The sequence below is a fragment of the Saccopteryx leptura genome, chromosome 1, assembly GCF_036850995.1.
Source record: "Saccopteryx leptura isolate mSacLep1 chromosome 1, mSacLep1_pri_phased_curated, whole genome shotgun sequence".
Classification (NCBI taxonomy): Eukaryota; Metazoa; Chordata; class Mammalia; order Chiroptera; family Emballonuridae; genus Saccopteryx; species Saccopteryx leptura.
The window spans coordinates 73,857,678-73,870,416 of record NC_089503.1 but is presented as its reverse complement, the minus strand read 5'-3'; the positions used below and the strand labels follow the sequence as shown (position 1 = coordinate 73,870,416).

Here is a 12,739-nt window from a genome sequence, read left to right as displayed (position 1 = left end):
TATGTCCAGAATTTTGATGGGAAAATGGGTGGTTAGAAAGTAAAGTTGATAGGGATTTAACCTTCCTTGCATTTTAATGTTTTTTCCCCTTTCCCTTCCTCCTTTACTGAGCTCTTAAATACCAGAAGTGAGATATGAAAATCCGAACTGGCTATATAGCCTTGTCCAGTAGCAGTGTTTGCCAAACTGTTTAAAGGCTCAAAGTGGTCTACGTATCTTCCAGGTAGGGTAGCTCATTAGGTATAACATTCCATCTGGTTAAAATGAAAATTAGACCTGAAACTAATAAGCTGTTTCTTCTGAGTTCTTTTCTCAGAAGTTGAATAAGTATAGGTTTTATTAAATAATTTTCTTAATTTCAGAGCTTTTCAGAATCTTTATTATATGGGGAAAGCTTAGGAGAAAAATATAATAGAAAATGCTCCCAAAATAAATTCACCAATTTTTCCTTACAAAAAATAAGGTATTCTTAGAATGCAGTATTGGCTCTTGAAGAGAATGCCATATTTCCTGATGTATAAGATACACTTTTTTTCCCTGAAAAATTTGGGGTCTAAAAACTGGGTGCGTCTTATACAGTGGTTGTAATTTTTTTACTTGCATTTCCCGCTTTTTCATGCTTGATTTTGTGCTCATTGTTGAAGACAGTGATTCATCATCAGATACAGATGAGGACAAGCTAATGGATGGGAGTTTTGACAGAGATGAGGAGTTCTATAAATTTACGATGAATAAAACTTGAGTACAATAACTTTATGTAATACATTTTTTTTTTCCAAATTTCGGGCCCCAAAATTAAGGTGTGTCTTCTTTATGGGGAAATACGGTATATAGCCTTGCACCTGGAAATGTGATTCCATGTAGCAGTAAGATTACATTTAGAACAAATAAGGTATACGTGTTGCTAGATTAGCCCGTTTCTTAAGTAAATTTCAAAATGTTTTAGGTTTATACAGTGGCAGTTCATTTCAAATGCATCTGCATGTGCTTCTTGAGCCTGTTGGCTGCATGGCCAATATGTGTTGCTTCAGCGTTCAGCTTTTGGGAATGGTGGCTTTTTGTGAATGTCTTAAATAGCATTGCAAATAATAATAGTAATACCAACAGTGCAAATACTAGTACAGGGGGTCCTCAGGTTATGACAAAGTTCTGTTCCTACAACAGTGACATAACCCAAATTTTGGTGTAAGTTGAAACACACCCCAGCCTAACACAAACAAAACACTTGCGCTTTTAAGAGTCCAAAATGGCGTAGGTAAGCGTACTGGGGGACGCCAACTCCCTCCCTCACATCCCCCGTTACTGCGTATTCTTCCATTGTGTGCAACCAGACTAGTTCTCCCACATAGTCCCTAAGTACCCCGCTAACGGTGGAAGCCAAAACACTCACATCTCATTTTTTAAAGTTTTTATGAGCGTGAGCATCATAAGCTTGAAACGTCATATGTCGAGACTGTCGTAACCCGAGGACCCCGTACTGGTATTTTTTCACTTAAAAGAAATGAATGTGATTAAACATTGTTAAGAGACAGTATTAACTCTAGTTTTTATTGTCTTGTAGTTATTAAATAAAGCATCTGTTGAGGGGCTCTTTTAAAACCACAGCCCCAAACAGGCTTTGGGGCTAAGAGGCAGAGCAGCATGCAGCACTGGACCTACCTACCTCTAACAGCTAGCGGAGTCCTCTAGCAGCTACAGACCCTTCTGGAGTCTTTATGGTGCATGTACCGTGCAGAGGAGCCCGGGGGACCTACCTCCACGGCAGCTGCCCTCCTGAACATTCCGTGGGAAGCAGCCACCACCATTTTGGAAAGTGAGCAGCCAGAGACCACGCAGGAGAAAGAAACAATATTCTGGAAGTCTTAGGTGGCTTCGTCGTTCAGCCTTTGAGTTAAAGGAACAATGTACAATTGAAGGATTTTTTTCTCTTTTGAATACTTTTCTATTGAAATGATTCTTCCAAACAGGCTAGGATTGGTATTTTGTGTTTCATTTTGTTCACAGTGCAAATTTTCTTTATAGTTAAATTATCTTCCTGAATGCCTTTTCTTTTTCTAATTACCTTGAGAAAACCCAGCATCTATTGTAAGAGAAATTAAGCCTTCAGGGATATCTTGAGATATGCAGATATGTTATTGGTGGGAAGATGGTTTTATAGAAGAGACTTTCTGGGTTAAGTCAAACTGCCTAAGGGTTTTTTGTTTCGTTTTGTTTTGCTTTATTTTTTTGTTCTGGTAGTCTTAGGCCTGCAGTACCGCTGCCAGAAGATGGTATGGTTAATACATTTTATGTTTGTTTGTTTTTCTTTTTTGATTAGGTGCCAGCTTTGTGCTAAGAATTTGAGGTCCTTCACCTTGTGTAAACCCTATAAAGTAAATGTTATTGCCGGCTTCATTTTATAGATAGAGATAATTAGTACCATATAATACTTAAGTTCACACACTGGAGTGTTAACTGAGAAGGGCTAGCTAGTCTTTCACACCTAATCACTTCCTGAGGCTAACAAGAGAAAGAAAACCATTTCACAAAGCAGTGCAGGCATTGGAGTCACATTTGGGTAGATTTTTTGGTGAGTCCCAGTCTGCAAACGTCGTGAATGTTCGTTTAATGGACTAGAGTATACATTGCATTGGCTCCTGTTGAGATTTTAAAAGAATTGGCTCGAAGCTTAGGTTTCCTTTCCAAATAAGGCTACTCACTTTCTTTCCTAAGCCAGGGTCCTGTCATTCAAGACAAAAAAAATTGCTTTCTCCTTCCCTTTATAGTTTGCTGAATTAGAAGGAGAGTTTTGTAATCTTCAGATTAAGTACAATTTAAGTGCCTTTGGCAAGTTAACACTGATTGCTATCGTTTAGCTCTTTCCTATTAAACAATGGACTGGTTTCCTCCTCAGTTGTTGAGAGCTGATTAATATCAACCTTGGTAACAAAAATGTGGGGTTACACCTAATTCATATTGTCTGGGAGGACTGCCCTCCTGCATCTCTACTGAAATGGAGAAATCTTTCTCTAGATAGCAGATTGCCATCTTTATATTATGGGTTCAGATAACTTTTTGTAACATCAGAATTACTGGCCTGTGGTTCTGGGAAGGTTGTCTCTTCTAAAGATGAAGTAACAGTACAGCTGATTGCTACCTGAATATTTTCTTTCATCTGGACCCGATAATTCTTCTTTACTGGGGACCTAATTCCAGGTCTGTGAAACCCTCCCCAACTCTCTCCGTTAGTGGGGGAAATGCCATTAATTTGGTTCCAATTGTGCTTTGCAGACCTCTGCGTTGGTAGTACTAATTGCTATAATGGAATGAATTAATAGCATGTCTTCATCTTGTTCTAGACTGAAAATCTGTTCATTTTCTTGTATATCTTAAACACCTAATTCACACAGAAATTTATAGGTGCTTGGCAGATTAACTACACTTTTCAAAGATTTTTCACAAGTATTACTAGTTTACAGATAATTCTTTAGGGTTGTAGAAGCACAAATCAGGAATGGTACTATGTTTATACTTTTGGTCTTCTGCTCTAAAATATATCAGAGTACCTGCGTCCAGTATCCTAAGAGAGCTGTATATTTTTAAACTAATTTTTCAGGATGTAAATACTGACAAAGCAACCAATATGTATAAAAATATATTATGGAATTTAAAATAAACTCTACGAAAGTGATTTTGATTTTCTTTCTTTTTTTTTTTTTGAGAGTAAATTTGCATCTAATTGCTTTGATTATGGAAGAAGAGAAGATTTGGTGGGTATGAAATTGCAAATATATGGGTTAGAAGGCCTCAGGATATAATACTGCTTAGCGTTCTCTGTTGTGATTGCCAGCTTGTCCTGTCCTCTGGTCTTTAAACACCAGAGATAGCAGGGATCACCTCTGTATTACTGACCATTTTGTTTCCTGTGTTTAGCACAATATGTGACAAATAATGGGGCTTCAACAAGTATTTGTAAAAGGACGATAATTGAATAACGTATGTCATTGTGTTGTCCTGTTTTACTGATATGTTTCTGGAATTACTGTCTCCTTTGAGTCCTGAGAGCCTATGGTGGGCTCTCAGGCCTTATTTATAGAATGACTTTGTAGAAAACAGATGAGGCTTTTAAATTTTATTCTGTTTATTATAATTTTTGTATGAGGCTACAGAGGTCAAAATTAAAAAGAGTGTACTTTCAGAATTACTAAAAATTGAATTAACTGTCAGGGAAAATAACTTTAGATGACAGTGGTTCCCAGTCCTGGAGAATCGCCTAGCCTGGAATGCTGTAGGTTATGCTACGTTCTTACTAAGTACAGCGAGAAATACCAACGAAAGGTTAGATTAGATGAACTCTAAGATTTCTTCCAACTGCACAGTTTTAAGCGTTTATGAGGAAGGGATGTAATAAAGTACAAGATAGGGAATATAGTCAATAACATTGTAATAATTATGTGTGGTGTCAGGTGGGTGGTGGACTTGTTGAGGTGATCGCTATAAATGTCAAACTAAATTGTACACCTGAAACTAATACAATCCTGTATGTCAACTGTAATTGAAAAATAAATTTAAATTAAAAAGAGTTTGTGAGCGAGTAAGTGGTGAATGAGCCAAGGGATTTGGGCTACTTTGCTGAGTGGCAAATTGCTGTTTTCTTGACTAGTTCTGAACATGTATTTTGGTTCTCACTAACTGTCTTTTCAGTACTGGAAATAAATAAATTTATGACCCTCCATTTTTACATGTAAATCGAGCTTCCAATTCCTGCAGTAAAATGCTGGGAGTTACTTGGTTGCAACCATTGTGACAGTTTCCTGGCAGTTTCACAACTCATTAAAACTCAACTTTTTAAAAAAATGGTTAAGTCTATTTAGTAAGCAGAAATCTAGAGCAAATCTGTGAAACTAACATAGAGAAGTTTATTTCTTTCTGAAGAAACATCTGGTACACTTTGCAAAATAGCAATTTAGTACAATGTGCCGTGTTTTCTTTTGTTGCCGTCTATTTATTTATTTATTTATTTATTTATTTAATTTTTACAGAGTCAGAGAGAGGGATAGATAGGGACAGACAGGAACGAAGAGAGATGTGAAGCATCAATCATCAGTTTTTCGTTGTGACACCTTAGTTGTTCATTGATTGCTTTCTCATATGTGCCTTGACCGCGGGCCTTCAGCAGACCAAGTAACCCCTTGCTCAAGCCAGTGACCTTGGGTCCAAGCTGGTGAGCTTTTGCTCAAACCAGATAAGCCCATGCTCAAGCTGGCAGCCTCGGGGTCTCGAACCTGGGTTCTCCGCATCCCAGCCCGACACTCTATCTACTGCACCACCGCCTGGTCTGGCTTGTTGCCGTCTAATGGCTTTGCTGTCCCTCCAGATCTGAGAGCAAATGAAGTGGTTAATGTGCACTTATATAGGTTATACAAGGTGGGGCAAAGGTAGGTTTATAACCGTTGGTATGAAAAATACAATTATTAATAATAATACAGGAATAAGCTGTTTCATGTAGTCACAACTATAAACCTATCTTTGCCCCTCCCTGGATGTTTACAGTAAACCAACAGCAAAAAACTGAATAAACATTTTTTTTGTTTTTAAGAGTTGCTAGAATGTAATATCTCTGCATATGTAATTTATCTAGTGATTCCATTTTTCTGAAACAGTGAATGATCTCAATGGAATAAGCCTAAATGTCCAATTTTTTAATTATATATTCCACAGTATATATAAATTTAAAAATTATATATATTCACTACTATACTGTCAAACATAGAAATAACAAATAAATAATATTTGATTTATTTATCATCACAAAAAATGTGCCCTGCCAAAATATGTTTCATTATGATAACCTTTTAAAACAATAGACAAATTGCAGTGTAAGAGTTTCTGTTACCAATCATTTTCATTACCGTAAGTTTTCAACATTTGGAAACAGAATTTTCTAATTCAAATCTTTGACAAATAATTTTACTGATTTTGACCCATTTTGTTAAAAGGTTGAAGGCATCACAGGTTCAGTAGAGTTCAAAAGAATTGCTGTTTGGCATTAAGGATGGTGACAGTTTAATAGACAAATTCGAATGGAAACATTTGCCTTATTGATAAATAAGTTTTAAAAGTGAACACTGCACCCCTGGCCAGATTGCTCAGTTGGTCAGAGCATAGGCTCAATAGACAAAACACACGGGTTCGATCCCCAGTCACGGCACATAAGGAACAGATCAATGTTTCTGTCTGTCTCTCCCTTCCTCTCTAAAATCAATAATCTTTTTAAAAGTGAATACTCCATTTCAGTATCTGTTTCTAAAACCTTTTAACATGGCTGACCTACTAGGAATAGGGTAAATGTGAGCTTTGTCATTTTTTAAAATATTTACCGCTATTTACATCATTAGTATTTGCAAATATGCTGGTTTCTTTGCAGGTTTTATTTTAAGCTACTTGTTCACTTCATGAGAGTTAGCTTGATTAAATCAGTAAGTACACAAATAAATTTGAGCAGACCCGTTAAAAGGGAATATGCTATGTTCTTACCACCTCATAGGCAACATACGATATGTGACGAGAATATCCCATATTAGGACTTGGTGGAGGTATCAGTGTTGCTCTGTATACTAAGTAAAAGTGGAGATTGGTTTTTAATTTTCTATATTTTAAATATAAATAGAAATTATAATATGTTCTCAGTATTTCTATGGATCATTTTTCCTATATTAACTGCTCAGTTGACAGTTTGGGCTAGAGCATAAATTCTCTGATGGCATGGATCAAGTCTTAAACAGCTTTGTATTTCCACGGTTTCACATGGTAGAGTGTATATTGTTAGTTGTTTAGTGTTTTAAACTTTTTAAACTCTTCAGATTTCATGTCATCTTTATTCTTTATAGGAATCCAGTGAAATGTAGGTGTCATTCCCATTATCAGGTGAAGAAATTAAGGCTCTCTAGTAGTGAATCGCTTAAGGTTACACGAGTAAGTGGCAGAACAAGTATTTAAAGATCAAAGTCCTTTTTACTAAGTTTTTACTAAGCTGCATTTGTCTCATAGCCAGTGCATTACATAAACTATTCAAATATTTGCTAAGTATATTATTAATCAGGGAAACAGTGGAACAAGGTTTAAGTGAATTTTCTCCCCGTGTCTAAAACAGTTGAGAAAGAGATCCAAAATAAATAACAAGTTCAAAAATAGATCAACCTTTTTTTTTTTTTTTTTTTTTTTTTTACTGGTTAATATTACTACTTAGAACTAATTGAGTATTTGATTAAATGATTGGAAAATGGAAGAAGGGGATTTTTGTGAATGCTTGGCAACCCAAATGGTATTTTTGAAGAACAAATGGATAGTTATTTAATCCTGGCTCTTTGTTGTTGTTTTTGTTTTGGGGGGTTATTTATTTATTTGAGAGATGCAGGGAGAAAATCAGGAACATCTAGCTGCTCCGGCAACTTCCACGCTCCGGGAGGATACTTCAACCAACCAAGCTCCAATCAACTGAGCTATCTGGCCAGGGATTAATTTATTTTTATTTATTTACTTATTTATTTATTTTTTTGAGAGAGAGAGAGAGGAAAGGAGAGAAGGAGTAAGTGAAGCATTCATCTGTTGTTCCACTCAGTTGTGCATTCATTGGTTGTTTCCTGTGTGTGCTCTGACCAGGGATCAAACCTGCAACCTTGTTTTAGGACCATGCTCTTAACCAACCGAGCTAACTGGCCAAGGCCAAATCCTAGTAGTTTTCTAAACATAAGTGCAAGGGTTTGGAGGTTCTTCAAATTTTATGAAATTATGTATTTACTGCAATAGAAATTGGCATTAAGTGACTAGAAACTCAGATAACCCACCGTGCAAGGCAGTATTCAGACACTAATCTTTATATAAGAGAATGACAATCCTTAGAAAAAAAATTTGGCTACATTTCAACCTGGATAGTGTAGCCAAGACTTCAACTTCTTAATTGGTAATAATTTCAAAAATCACATAAGTATTTTACAATAGCAGGAAAAATGACAGATATCCTGGGGAACATTCAAACCCAGAAGATAACAGGCACAGTGTGTGGTCCTCTCAAGTAAAGGTACTGAGTCCTTGGCTTCTGGAGGGGTAAATGTTTCATTTCTCTTAAGTTGAAGCTGGCAGGAGCAGTGGTGTTCCAGTCCTGTTCTACCTTTTATAAGGTAGTTTCAGAATCTGAAACAACTAAATTATTTTAGATTGGGGAAACTACAGAATAATATGAAATAAAATTTATTTTCTTCATACATTTGTTTGAGTTAAAACAAACAAACAAAACAGGCCATGGCCAGGTGGCTTAGTGGATAGAACACCATCCTGGTGTGCCGAGGTTGTAGGTTCAGTCCCCAGCCAGGGAAAATATGAGTGTACAATCAAATGGAACAACTAAGTGGAACAACAATTGATACTTCTCTCTCTCTCTCTCTCTCTCTCTCTCTCACTTTCTCAAATCAATGGAAAATTTTTTAAAAAATTGTATTTCTTTTAGGATTATTTAGGATTACTTAGATAAATATTCTAAGTATATAAATAAGGAGTGTGTCTAAACTAAGAAGTATTTACCTGGTTTTATGAATATGAAATAGGACAGGAAGCTTGAAGAGGTACTTTGGAACTTCTAGGTCAAGCTAAGTTTACTGATAGGGAAAATGAGAAATGTCAGAAAATTGACATTTCTGAAGTAACATTATGAGTCAGAATTCGATCTCTGATGTCATGGCAGCACCACACTTCTATTAATTTTAAACTTTGTATTTTTTCTGAGTTTCTATGTTATTGTTGAAACTGCGGTTGGCCTTTGTTGTTCTGTTTCCTAATGCCAGTTTCCTACTAACTGAATAAACAAAAATTCTGTTCTCACGGTGGTGTGTGTGTGTCTGTGTCTGTGGAAAGAATAATCTCATAGGCTGCTGTGAAAGTTAAATGGGTTAGTACATATAAAACAGGATTTATGAGGCAGAGGCTATTATCATATTCCTGCTTTTATAGATGAGAAAACCAAGAGCCTGGAGAAGGTAGGAAATGTGGTCAGGATTACACAGCCTGGAAGTGGCAGAGCTGGAGGCAGTCTGGGAAGTCATGCCTGAGGACCATGTCCTTCTGATCTGCATTCAAACCCTTGACCAAAATGGAAAAAGGCAGCTTAGCCAAGGAAACGTAGGTACCAGCACAGTGGGAAGTGGCCATTAGTGCTTCTAGAGTATTGAGGTGGCCCTTGAAGGGCTTTGGACAGCAGTATGGACCTCAGTTATGAGGTCCAAATGTCCAAAAAAATTTTTAAGGAAAGAATAGACAAAGCAGTGACCCTTGTAAACTGTCAATCATATTTGATTTTTTCCTTCTCCATTTAACTTTACAAAGCCTCTTTTTGTACATGAGAAAAATAATGCCTATTACCCCAAGGAATCGTTTTGAGGCTCCAGTAATATAGATAGAAACTCTTTGTGAATTGGCTTTTCAGCCTTAGCCACGTGGAGTGTAAGTGTGTCTCCTCTCTGCTTTTGCACCTCACTTATATGTTTCCTTCTCTAGCTTTTTGTTTGTTTTTTTTTTTCGTTTTTTTCTTTATTCATTTTTAGAGAGGAGAGAGAGAGGGAGAGAGAGAGAGACAGAGAGAGAAGGGGGGAGGAGCTGGAAGCATCAACTCCCATATGTGCCCTGACCAGGCAAGCCCAGGGTTTCGAACCGGCGACCTCAGCATTTCCAGGTTGACGCGTTATCCACTGCGCCACCACAGGTCAGGCACTAGCTCTTTGTGAGAAGACATAGTATACAGAGATGTGGTACATGGTATTAGGAAGAATATTTGGTTTTAGGAGTCCTTGATTATAAATTCTAGACGGACCACCTCCTTTTGGTCTATTTTTTGTCCTCTGAGATTACATTATTTATATGTTCTGCTAAACATAAGATTTATGAGTAATCTATGAAATATTTGGAAAGTATGAAGTGATAGGTTCAAGTGAAGGTCCAGTAGTTCTGTAATACTGATGATGATGAACAAATAGGAGTGATCAAGGGACTGCAGCAAAATCAGTTATGCCCTAATGATTTCTTCCCCTGTCAAAATAACTAGTCAGCCTTCCTCTTACAGGGGAAATTTATTTGGCAATAGCCATCATGCTTATAACTATGACTCAGTGTGCCAACGTGGTGAGCAAAACCACACTGGTAAGAAACAGGCCTATTTCTTCTACTTTGAATGTCCCTAACTCTTTGGTATGTAGGGAAAGCCATTTCATCTGTGGTCTAAATTTTTGCTTAGATGGGGAAGTTTCTGGGCTTCTCCAAGCATGGTTAGCTTGCTGAACCACATGATCTTGTAATGAATTATTTACATGTTTGTTTAATTTATTGAACTCTAGACTTTTTGTTTTATAGAATTTTGTTGCTAGCAGACACTTTCTATTTTTATTGATTGTTTTTAAAGAGACAGCGAAAGGGAAGAGAGAGAGGGAGAGAGAGGAAAATGTTCTTTTGTTGTTCCAGTTAGTTCTGCTTTACCATTTGTGCCCCAACTGTGGGGTGAACCCACAGCCTTGGGGTTTTGGAACAACGCTCTTACCAACTGAGCTAACCAGCCAGGGCCTGAATTCTAAACTTCTGAAGAGTGGGGCCTCATCAGTACAAATGTGTGTGCACACCTAGCACTTTGCACAATGCCTGGGAAATATTATGTGACCAATAAATATTTGATAAATAAAAGACATTAGCAGTATACAAAATAAGTCATGTAAACAGCGATTGCTTTCAGGAAGTGTAATTATAATATCGGGCAAATCCAAGTTGGCAGCCTCTAGTAATGTGTGGACCAGCCCTCATAGATGTCCTCTTCGAGGACTTTGTAAGTGATGAGTCTTTTTCTTAGGAAATAAGAGTACTTTTTAAAGTGATTAATTTCACAATATTTATATAGCAATCTCTACTTGGTAAATATCCAAGAAAATCCCACCCAGAAACTCATTTCACCTTTTATTTCCATTTTTAAAAAATTATATGTCATAAAAAAAAGAAAAATATATATTTGCTTTCAACTTAAGTACAATCGTGTATTATATTTTTTCCTTTAATGTATCACAGGTGTTCTTTTTTTATTGTTCGGTAGAGGGAACTGCAAACATTTTCTTAGATAGTAAATGGCTTTGACCTTGTGAGCCTTAAGGCTTCTGTGGCAGCTGCTCAGTGCTGGTAGCCCAGAGGCAGCCACTGATAACACGTGAGCACGCAGCCCGGCTGCGGGCCAGTAAAACTTCATGAACACAGGCACCCGCCTTCCCTAGCTTAAGTTTGCTGACCTCTTTTCTGTGAAACTCGTACTTATCATTGAAAATGTTACACAGTATTCCTTTGAATTATTGGTGTACCTAATCATTCTTGTACTTGAATACTTAGGCTTCTCTTTGGTTCTTGTTTTTTGTTTTTACCTTTTCTGTTCTATGGCAGTGAGCATCTTCTGTGTTTAGCAGGGTGTTTTCCATTTGTTTACAGTATTTGATGATTTCTGTAAGGTAGATCTCAAGAACTCTATTTAAAGTCTTGTCAAGACTGCTTTCTAAAACAGCAGTGGCAGTGGCAGGCCTGGCTTAGCCACACCTGGCCTGTGTGATGAGCATGTGACAGAGCAGAAGGGAAGCTATGCCAGAGAGATACACCTCCGAGAGTTGTAGGTCACATCATATGAGGTTACTAGTGTTAGACTGCTATTGATCTATAAAAATCGCTGTTTAATGTGCCATATTTCCCCATATATAAGACACACCTTAATTTTGGGGCCCATAATTTGAAAAAAAAATTACATAAAGTTATTGAACTCAAGTTTTATTCATCATAGAATTCATACAACTCATCCATGCAAAAAAGCGGGAAATGCAAGTTAAAAAAGAAAACTACAACCACTGTATAAGATGCACCCAGTTTTTAGACCCCAAATTTTTTTAAAAAGAGTGCATTTTATACTCATTTTATGAGGAAATACAGTAGTTCAGCATCATAAACATAATTTTGTCAACCTTTTCACATAACATAACCCTCTAACTTTGCAGCCCAATTATGTTTTAGGCCTTATTTCAGTGTTTCTTGTCCTGAGTTGGAGCTTTAGCAGACCTGAGGAGTGGTGAGTTGAACTCATGCTAGTGAAGATATTCTTGGCCAGCAGTAGATAAGATGAGCTTCCCATCATGAACCACTAAGATTGAAGCAAAAGGTACCTCTGAGTAGCCCGTAGTAACTTATCTTGTGCTATATTGCTTAGTGGGTGGTGAATCCAGGAATCAAATCCAGCTCTTTGGCCATACGTTTCTTAGGCCATACGTTTTTGATTCTAACACTAAATATGATTTGAATTCAGAGATAGTTAGGTGCAATAGGGTAATTTTATCTTTAAGTGTGGTTTAAACCCACTTATTCCTCTAACCTCTAGGTTTGCAAACTACAATCCTGTTTTTATAAACAAAGTTTTATTGGCACACAGTCTTGTTCATTGATTTATGTATTCCCTATGCACCTTTTTCATTGAGTGGTTGTGACAGAGTCACAAGCCTGAAACTATTACAATATGGGCTTTACAAAGGAAGTATGCCAACCCTTGCAGGCAGGTAATGTAGTATTCATTATCATAGAGTAGGAGTCCGCAAACTACAGCCTATGGACCAAAACCAACCTACTGTATGCTTTTGTCCTGAAAAGAACTGAAATACAGCTGACTGTGGTGCCAATTTGACTGCTTTTGTTTCATTAAATTAAA

General features: G+C 37.0%; 1 protein-coding gene across 3 annotated transcripts in view; it reads left to right on the top strand.

Annotated features, from left to right (window-relative positions):
* The window catches only part of CTSC (cathepsin C), a 469,733-nt gene that overhangs the window by 7,631 nt on the left and 449,363 nt on the right, over nucleotides 1–12,739 (top strand). The window contains exon 4 of one of the 3 annotated variants that reach the window (XR_010749342.1): nucleotides 1,562–3,331. The exons of 1 other annotated variant lie outside the window; for it this stretch is intronic. Coding sequence is in view for 1 of the 2 variants with exons in the window: in XM_066370434.1 (XP_066226531.1) it covers nucleotides 1,562–1,572 (11 nt within the window). In the remaining variant the exon portion in view is untranslated. Of the gene's footprint in view, nucleotides 1–1,561; nucleotides 4,562–12,739 lie in introns of those variants that run through there. One more of the 3 variants, XM_066370434.1, reaches the window with a different exon arrangement.